This window comes from Porites lutea, chromosome 5 (assembly GCF_958299795.1).
Source record: "Porites lutea chromosome 5, jaPorLute2.1, whole genome shotgun sequence".
NCBI classification, from domain to species: Eukaryota; Metazoa; Cnidaria; class Anthozoa; order Scleractinia; family Poritidae; genus Porites; species Porites lutea.
Window position 1 is genome coordinate 45,596,627 of NC_133205.1, and position 10,572 is coordinate 45,607,198.

The following is a 10,572-nucleotide window of genomic DNA, read 5'->3' on the forward strand; positions in this document are numbered from 1 at the left end:
TTCAGTATAACGGAGGGTAAGTTGATCTTAGTCCGTACTTTTAACTCATAATGAATGTCGTTCGTTATCTGACCGGGATCAGTTCGTTGTATGGGAGTTCCATTGGAGGAAATTATTCATAAGGATCAGATCTAAATTATTGTCCAGATAGGAAATGTCTCCAAGTTTCGCTGCAAAGCTTTTTACTAAACTAGCAAGTGAAGATGAAAGTTAATTTTATGGTCAGTCAAACCTAATGAAACTCTGCCGTGATCAACCAACTTATGCAAATGGCGCGCCTTATGTGGCGCCATTAATTGTCTCAGGATCAAAAGGAAAAACCGTTGGGTGGGAGGGGTGGGAGGAGTATCTCCTCTTATCAGGTGTGCCTGGAACATCTGGAAACACAAAATATCGCTCTTCAGCGGGTGTATTGATGTTAGATCGATCACTCTCCGAGTCTGCGTAGTAGCTGTATGTGGGGCTCTGTTGATTGGGGTAGACACCAGTCTCCTGGTTGGTCAGCGTTCGCAGCTCCTCTTCGCATATCTCCAGAAGTTCTTGCACTGGAGGAAAGTTGGAAGGTCTGTGAGCAGCAGTGAATACGAATCCGGGGCTGGAAAGTACATCATGCACTGCGGGAGACAGAGGCGGAATTACCACATTATGTAAAGTTGAAGATGTAAAGGAAGCTGGCCTGTGATTGGCTACTATAGCAGCTGGCTGATTGAAATCTTCGAGTTGTTGAGAAACATTTAAAATGGAGTTTGCTGTAACGAAAAGAACACTGTTTCAGTTAAGTGTTTGTCCATAATATTGAATATTTTGATATTGCAAGTGAATACATCACGTAACAAACTAATCACAAATCTGTATTCCTTAATTAAACAATAAATTCTTAAGTTAATAATCATCTTTTTTATCTTCTTTACCTGATTTGCTTGGTCCGCGATCATCTTCAGAACACATTAGATCTGAAAAATGAACGGCCTCGTGTAGAGGAGAGCAAGGCGTACCTGTCAGTTCTAGCGAACGTGACCGCCTTCTGGCTGCAGCTGATGCTGTCTTGGTCAATATGTTTATCCATGGGTCTTTCCCCTTCTCGCTTTGTCTTCTCTCTTTCGCTCTATGATTTTGGAACCAAACTTGTACCACGCGCATGTCCAGTCCAGTCTCCTTGGAGATCCTGAGCCTTTCGGCAAAGTCAGGCCGTGGAGAAGAGTGATACACAGATTTTAGTACACTCAGTTGCTGGGCTGTGATGAAAGTACGTACTCGCTTGCTCTTGTCTCTGACCGGAGATTTGGGGGACTCTGCGTTTGGGGATGAAGGGTTTGATTCGCCTGCAAAATATAATATAATAATAGCAGCTTTGAAGAATGGCTGACGAAACAGGACGATTAACGAACAAACGCGAAACAAGTACAGGAAAAGCTACCAACGGTAAACAGCACTCGCCAATAAGTACGGTCTGTAGAATAAGAATCTGTGGTCAGAAATTTGGCACTTTAGTACCCAAAAATATAAGAACCTGTTTAGCAAAAGCAAACAGGGTCTTTTATGTGGATTACAGGTAAATTAAGATAAACATTTCAGCCAAGAGGTTTGACTTCGAGATTGCCAATTGATATCACAATACTGCACCAAACTGTATTTACAAATAGAAGTACTACCGTAATTCCTACAACGAAAAAAAGCTTTAAAAAATTGCAGATTGTAATTGTCCTCATGGACCTTAATTTTTCTAATAGTCAACATCTATGTCTCCTTCACAGAAATAAAGAACCTAATTAAGAAACTACTTAGCCTTAATTACCAATAAATACTTCAAAATAAAAGAGCCTTTTTTTGCCAGACCTCAAAACATATAGGTTAGCGGGTGTTTGCTGTAGGTGCTGCCAGTCTAAAAGAACTCCGACAATCTGACTGACAATTTATAATCTGACTGACAAACAGACTCGATCAAACTAAAATCTGAATCCTGATGATATTTGTCCATCAAATCAGTCAGTCAGTTTAAAACTGGTGCTTCACCAATAGTTTTAGCCTTCTCTTGCTAAAGGTTGTCTTACTAAGTGAAGATCAAATAAAGACAGGTAAAAAAGAAATGGGACTGAAATTTAACGCTGTGGCTATATATAGCCACAGCGAAAACTTAAACAGAATCAAATTCGGGCCAGCAGTTCCAAAGTTTAATTAGATTATTTGTGAAAATAATTTCAAACAATGGTTTCCTACCATGCCCCTTGGGGAATGATAGGATGTCATAATGATTCTTCTGTCTGTCCGGACTATAAACTGAATATACAAGGTAGAGGGTTGAACCAGCAGTCGTGTGCCGACAGGCAAATCGGAAAGGGCTGAAGGCAAACTAATGGATCGCCGTGCCGTAGTGGACCGTACTGGACTGACTGACTGACTCAGATTTTTTTTTCAATGTACCCTAAAAATTCTAAGAAAGTCTGCTGCATAAAAGGCAGCTGCATAACCCGAGCGGAATGCGGACCGGGGTATCGTTAAAGTTCAATGCGTGAGCTCTATGGGTCACAGTGACGTAGTGGGGAAACACTTCAAGCAAGGCACTTTTCCTCGAGGCTCCAATAACAACCAAGGTCTCGCGAGTTTCGCTCAATTTTTGCTAAACTTTTTGCAGAGTTACTCACTCACTCAAGTATGGTGGCATCAAGTATGGTGGCATCAGTGATGTGGCTCAGATTAACTATCGAGCCATATCAACAGATAAAGGTCAGCGGAAAGCCGAACAGGGCGCCGGAGAGCATGAAGTTTAACTGCATGCCAAATGCACCTTGCTCCGGTGTGTTCGAAATTTCTGTTTCGGGAAAACAAACTGACATATTTAATTTGTTGTTGATTTCTAATCTCAGTAGCAGAAAAGAAACTGATTGGTACGTAGTATATTTTCCAGGTGCATGTGTTTTAATTGTTTTTGGCTTCTTTTGTTGTTTTTTGTTTACATTTAACACTTAAAAATCTATTGAATGACCAGTTTTCAAAATTTAATGAGCTGATCTGTACAATATTCCTAGAGCCGTTGTCCGCAAGTCCTGTTACGGAAAAATTGTCTGTTGTTATGTCTAATTTCCGCAACTGGCAGACGGCAAAAAATGAAAAACCAGGAAATAATTTCCTGTTTTTTTTGTGTATACTTTATTCCGTTTAATTGGTCAAAAAAACTTTGAAAAGGCCAAACGAATGGGGACAATAACCAACGATAAAGTGTGACCAATTTTAGTAATTTTCTAAATTGTTTCTCACTAGATCTTACTTTTGTTCTTAAAAATACCTTAGTGAAATGATAACCTTACATTTAAAACATTAAAACGCTGTTAAAAACGAAGAGCAAATTGTATTAAATGCTTGTTTGATCAAATTATATAATTATTTCAAGTGCTTTGATTAATTATCAATTCATAACACTCTTTTCCACCAGCCGGACTACTTTTTATGAGCGCCGATCACTCTGCTTAGGCAGGGCTTTTTAAATTTTACGATAACTTTGTTTACCTAGAGCCTTTTTAGCATCAAAATCTTTATAATAAGAGTGAGGCCTTTGGCCCACAAACTAGCCCTAACTTGTTTCGCTAACTTACGGTTTACTGTATTTCTATCCTGGTCAAAACAACTCGGCAAAAATATTCAACGGACATAGTACAGCCTAATGCAGTCCGGAAAAGGTTCCGGGACTTTTTCTTAATAATAAATATGGTTTGCTACTGGAGCGAGTTACCAGAATATTTGGTGAGTTGTTCTCCGTCATAGTCTGGTTTGCAGATAATTCCTCCATCGTCCAGCAAATAGAACAGATCCCCTGTCGATAACTGCTGTTTGCATGACACGCAAGAGAAGCAACTTATATGGTAAACTTTGTCCAAAACCTTTCTTACGCTTTGTTTAGGAGAAATACCTTCATTGCAAATGGTACAGGGTTTACCGTAACGCCTGAAAAAAAAAAAAGAACAAATAATTGTAACTGATAGTTGACAAACGCTGGCGAAACTGACTTACAGGTGTCCTCAATGGTGACAAACAGTATAAGCTAGGATACAACTTGGAAAGCGGAAACGTGGATTAATCGGCTTGGTTTAATAAAATAGAACTGACAAACTGATCTTGCCTTACTTTCACAATCGATCCATTACATTTGCTGCCGTTTGAGGTCTTAATTACAAATCAAAAGAAATCCAAGGAAACTATTTCCACTGCAGCAGAAAAAAGTCTAAATCCGAAGATCAATTTACTGCTGGAAATGCTGGTGACGTTATGAAAACAAATCGTAAATACATCGTTGTTCAGTACAAGGGGAACTGAAAATATCCTAATAAATAACCTTCTAACTTAAAGTTTGGAGAATTAACACAAAGCAGCTGTGCTTGTTGCAGCAGGTGATGGCGTTCAGTTTTATGCTGCATACTGCTCAGCTAACTGCTACTCTGCAGATTTAGTCTTATTTAGTCTTCCCCTCGGCTTAGTTCTTGATAACGTTCGTTTTACTCTACGTTTAAATACTGAATCAATCATTCAGTTTCGTATGTGTAACTGCAGCAACTGATAATCATAGTAAGAAAATAACCATCCGCCGGTATAGTTGATTATGTTGCTATCACTGAATGCGACATAAAATGATAAAGAAAATAGACTTGGAGCCGGATAAAATGTTAAAATTCTATAAAAGATATTTCCTCTTTAGTTTGCTGTAACTGTGAATGATTTTAAAATTCATCATGAAGTACAAATTAGTACTAAAATATAACAGTTCGGTACAAGTCAGCACTAGAATCTAACAGTTCTGTAGGTGGTATCGCCGGATAACCATTAAAGAAACTTGAACTGACAACTGAATTTAACTGCGACGCATCCGGCAACTGAGCAACAGATTGAAGAAATTGAAATGTATTTTACCATTGTTTTTGTTGAACTCGATTTTAGATGGACCCCGCTATAACTTTATTATGCCAGATTAATATATTATCTAGCTCATTAAACTGACTTCAAAAATCATTGAAATGTTCAACAAGAAATATACTTCATATTCGCCTTTTTTGCCAATTTGTGAAAGATTTTCATATTAAAGGAACAGTTATAAGTTATTTAACGAAGAAATGGCTAATTTCCAACCTAACTGGAATTTCGTTCTGCCATTAGAGCTAAAAGGAAAGTGTAATGAATGCCTACCGAAAAAAATCAAAGTCGCAAAGAATGTTTCCGTCGCGAACGTAACACTTGCCGTCATCACTGAGTGTCTCCCTGCAGTCGCTGCATCGCAAGCAGTAGACATGCCAGAGTTTGTCCAGTGCTTGAAGTAGATATTTATCACGGATTTCTTCATTACATCCTCCACACTTTGAGTATGACTGGTTTTCTGCAACTGTGGAGAAAGATTGAGACGTACAGTTTGATTGAACTTCACTAGATTTGGATTTGGAATAGGACTGACTAACAGTACTCCCGTCAGCCCGGCGGACAAACATAACGAAGAGAAGTCGGTTCTTTACAATATTTATTTAAAAATATTTAGAAATGAAGATTCTCCCTCTTGCTCATAAATTAGAAAGAAGTTATACAAAGACATGGACATTCAATCATTCGAAAAGAAAAAACAGTGTGAAGAACTTTGCAGGCGTAGTAGGCGACAATGGCAGCTAGTAAGAGAAATGAAAAAAAAAAATGAATGTACTTAGTCTCCTTTTTACTTAATTTCAGATTTAAAAACAGCTCAGAAAAGGAAAAAGACTCCACGATAGAAGCAAAAGCACTATTCAGTTCTGCTTTGGACAGCATCTTAGAAAGAAGGCATACCTGGCTGGTGTTTGTTTTGTTCATGTTTTTTTTTTTCTTTTTCAAACCCGAAGTGAGTTAGGAAGATCTCGACAAAAACAAGCAAATTTGAATTGTCACTGCTTGCACTGAAAAAAAAGCATCCCTAGCAAGGGTAGAAAAACAGGAGCAACGTGGGATATTTCTCAAAACAACAAAATTTGACTTAAGAATCTATACACCAACTTGCTTTTCTCACAGCAACTGGATAGCCGAGAGAATTACTTAATATCCGAATAAACAACCGTGAATTAGGCAACACCTACTTGCTCTGCTTTCTGCCATCGGGTAGAAAGACTTTCAGTTTCCCCGTAGATCGTGTGGTATAATTGTGTTCTTATACGAAATGAATGATAATTTAACGAAGAAGAAAGAGGAATCGGAATTTCAGAGTAATTAATGTCAATAAGAACAGTGCATTGCAACTGCAATTCACACGGCCTAGTGACGTCAGTGCCTGACATCATGTGACCAAAAATTGAAGGGGCCGTTGTCATGTTTATTGTAAAAGTTTTTTCTGGAGATAAAATGGTCAAGATGTGAAGCAATAAGTTAATTTCCATTAGGGATAGATCACTCTTGACAATATAACTTTTTTTCGAAGGTACTTAAAGCCTTTAATCTGATTGGTTAAGGTAACTTTTAGAGAACCCTGATATATTCTAAGCTTTCCTACTAATATCTGCGAGACATATGGAGATTTGCGTCCATAAATGACAAGCAACAGTAAAATTAGTAATTATTGAATTCGGCCTTCGTATGATCTGAAAAATTATGCATGGAGGTCGAGGAGGTAGATAACACCCTCCAAGATTTGTCTTCAGATAATACGAAAGTAGATTATTATCCATTCAAAATTGTTTTATCTTTAAAAACAAACTAAAACATGCTCGCCTTGTCGATGTTAAGTCGCCGTCTTTATGGACTGTTCCTGGGCAAATTCAGGATTGAAGGGGATTTTTAGTCCAGCAGATATTTTTCAAATAGCTGTTGTCATCCGTCGTTTTGTATTTTTGCTGTTATTGCTATGTTTTACCCAGTAGCTTGGCGAGCAAGTTCTCCTGGGCGCTCTGTTGGTGGGGTGAAAAAGGATGGAGAGCTACCTTTTTCGCCCCGACGCCAAGGCGCCTCGGAGAGCTTGCTCGCAGGCTAAAACAGCTGTCGAGCGAATGTAACCTTATCCTCAGCGAGGGCTCAGCGAGGGCGGGCTTGCCGGTCGGTTGTCGTTGCTGTTGGAAGTCTCGTGAGGAGACTATGATGGACGGAAGTGAACGTGAATTTGTTCCGTAAAGTTTTCCTTTTTTTGGTTTTCCTGGTTTTCGTTTCTATCAGCGCTTACCATTTGTACGGAAATTTCGGTGAAAAATTTCCGTCAAATGGTACTGGTATTTTTTTTGGCACCGAAAACAGGAACGGGATTGAGTTGTACCATTTACAAAATACCCATAAACTTTTCGCTCTCTCTCGACTTAAAGCCTGGCACTAGTAATCCAGACAAATGGTACAGAAAATTTCGGTCGTTTCGGTAACAACGGGAATAATACCTCGAAAGGTATTACTATTTTTCCGGAAAATTTCCAGCGGGATGAACCGTTCCATTTGAATTCTCCCCGAAATTTCCGGGTTTTCCATACAAATGGTAAGCGCTCAATGTTTCGCTCCTCTGTACCACCTGTTACTCGCCAGAATGGCCGAGTGGTCAGCGCGTCAGACTCGCAATCCGGCGGTCTCGGGTTCGAGTCCATCTCTGGCGAATTGCTGGATTTATTTTCGTTTGTCCCGAGTTCAAATCCTCGGCCACACTTTTAAATAACCAACTGGTTGTGTTCTGCCAGTTGGGGTTTTTAATCCTGTTATGTTGTATTTAATTATTTGTTTCTAAGTATTTGAGTGGAGTGCCTGTAAACTAGCTGAATAAACTAAGTGCATTTTCCACGATGAACAAGCCTTGATGTTAATTATCCCTTGTCTGTCTGAGTTATCACTGAAATTGTAAATCTTTCTCTGACTACAGGCTCCATACCTCAATGTCTCAAAAGCGCTCAAATTGGACATTTGCTTAAGAAAAGTAATCTGGACTCTGAAAAATTTCAGGAAACTTTACACCAGTGTCTAATCTTCTGTTTATTTCTACAGGATCTTAAATACATACTTTACTTTTATGTTATTAATGCATACATATACTACCTACAACCTTACTTACGAGCCTTTGTAATAAATGTATTCTCTAATGTTAATCATTTTTATTAATTCTCCAAAGTTAACTATTTTTATCGCGCATTTGATTATATTCATATAGATATTTGCGCGCGCTATTACCTTTGAATTATGTTTGAATTATTTTTTTATTCTTACTATGAAGATATTTTGAGAGCCATTGATAACAACAGATCTGTTGACTTGGTAATATTTGATCTCTCTGCTGCCTTTGATCTATTCAACCATAGAATTTTTTTACATCGTCTTGAATTCTGCTTTGGTGAAACCGATCGGGGGAAACTGAATTCTTCAAAATCCCCACAGACGTGCTACAAGGAGACAGAAAGGCTAGACAGGTTTCAGCTTGGACAGCTTGCAACAAAATGAGAAAAGAGTGGACCTCAAAGCTGCCAAGAGCAACAAAGATCAGACTGTTTAGAGCAACTGTAGAGTCTGTCGTACTCTATGGAAGTGAAACGTGGACGTGACCAAGAAGCTGGTGGAAAGTGTCAATGGATACTACACCAGAATGCTGCGAACGGCCCTTAATGTGCACTGGCAACACCATATGAACGAGAGCTTCCCAAAAGTTAGTGAAACAATCCGTGCAAGACAAGAGAGGATAAAGGTACAGAGAAGGCATCCCCCATACACACCCTATTCCATAGGTGATTCGTCTCGAGTTATTTTTAGAATCGGGATAAAGTTACCTCGAGACGAATTACCTGTGGAATGGGGTGTGTATGGGGGATGCCTTCTCTGTCCCCCTTATCCTCTCTTGGTGCAAGACGATTAAGATTAGGTGGTCATTGCTAGTCACAATGAAGAGACTGCTTCAAAAGTGCTGCTTTGGGAACCCCAACACGGTCACCCAAATAGAACCAACCACATTGACACCATCAAGGCTACTGGATTGGACAATACCAAAAAGATAAGAGATACAATGCTCAATCAGGTCGTGTGGAAAGATTTTATTAGGACGGCTCGGGATGACTCCCGGCCTTAGTAAGTAGTTAAGTTGGTATTAAAGGCAGTGGTTCATTGTTGTTTCAATCCTATCTCAGGGATCGTCGACAGTATGTGTCTGGTGTACGTGGTGAAAGTTCATCTTTTTATGCTCTGCATCATGGTGTACCACAGAGGCCAGTTCTCGGACCGATCCTCTATCTTTTGTGCACGTCACCAACTGGGCACATTGTAAGGAAACGTGACATGCTTTACCAGTAAGCGATTTCAAATGATTATAATGGGGTACAGGGATTCGTTCCCTCCCCTAATTCTCTCTTGCTTAATTTTTCCAGCGAGCAATTCTTTATTCTCAACCAAACCCTGTTCTTGCTTTGACTTTCTAGAAAAGAAAATCTTCACCGACGCTGTAAAAGTTTTTTTAAAGCTTTGATGCGTCGATAACAGCCTGCCGCGAAATAATGTAACATTTTCAAGCTGGCGCTAAGTCGGAAATAAAACGGGTTTATCATCGTTCGTGGACCACACAATGCTATCAGCGTAAAAGATATAAAACAAAAATTAGTTATATATGGTCAATTAAATGTTTTCTTATAACAGTGATGCTGATAACTCTTATTTAAAGTGAACTGTTAGCTGAACTGTTATCAAAAGGAAGGTTGGCAATGTTTTGAGTGACCTACGCTTAGTGAGTGCAACTGAGGGTGCGCGGAACTGGGAGGTCGCAGGACATTTAATTTCTAACAACAATAAATCCTACAAAGAACACGACTCTATACCTGCCTCGTACCCAGACGTCTCTCTTTTGGTGAAAATGTGCGCGCAAAGGGAGCGGGAAGGAGAGTCGTCTGTACCCTTCCCATGGTCCCTTGCGGTTCATCACCAGTCACTCGTTTCGCGCTCGCCTCTGCCATGCGAAAAATGAAGCGCCTGAGGAGGAGGCTGACTCTTTACACCACAAAAAAAATAACAAGTGACACAGGTGACGTGGCACGTGGAGCAGGCGGATAGTGTCGCTGTTCAATGTTTTTTTAAGTTTTACAGACATTTTATACAGTAAAGCTCTGCTCGTGTAAGCCATGGCTATTTTGTATTGCAGACTCCTATTACTGTTTTTCATAAATTGATGTTCTACAATTAAAAAAGGTAACATTTCTTAACACTCCACATCTGTAGGAGGTATAATGAAACGAAACAGGAAAGATTAGCACACAACCAGCTACTGAATAGACTGATACAAATCCCTTGCTTAAGTTGGGCTTCGCCTTCTTTCTATCAAGAAAGGCTGAAACTGGTACATGTGGAAGTGTTTAAAAATTCACATGCATCTGTTAGGACTGGAAAATCTTATATTAGAAGTCCAAACAATTACTATATTCCATAATACTTTTTTGCTGCCATATCTACTGTAGTTTAATTTTTGTTTGCTGTAGTTTGTCAAGCTTTTGAGCATATTTTTTTTAATTCAGTTGTTGATCATTTGCATGGATATGACTGTTTTTCAAAAAATTTTGTTGCCGTTTCACTCTAGCATATTTCTGTCCAATAATATTGTCTGGCTAACTAACGGTTCTAAAGTTATCAAAATTAATA

General features: G+C 39.2%; 1 protein-coding gene across 1 annotated transcript; it reads right to left on the reverse strand.

Annotated features, from left to right (window-relative positions):
• Nucleotides 1-376: 376 nt before the first annotated feature.
• On the reverse strand, nucleotides 377-9,842 carry LOC140938448 (LIM/homeobox protein Lhx4-like). The gene is made up of 6 exons (XM_073387923.1): nucleotides 9,834-9,842; nucleotides 9,618-9,693; nucleotides 5,173-5,344; nucleotides 3,728-3,939; nucleotides 1,653-1,660; nucleotides 377-1,362 (listed from the first exon to the last, which is right to left on the reverse strand). The coding sequence occupies exons 1-6, from the start codon at nucleotides 9,840-9,842 to the stop codon at nucleotides 883-885; spliced, it is 957 nt and encodes a 318-aa protein (XP_073244024.1). The 3' UTR covers nucleotides 377-882.
• Nucleotides 9,843-10,572: the final 730 nt, after the last annotated feature.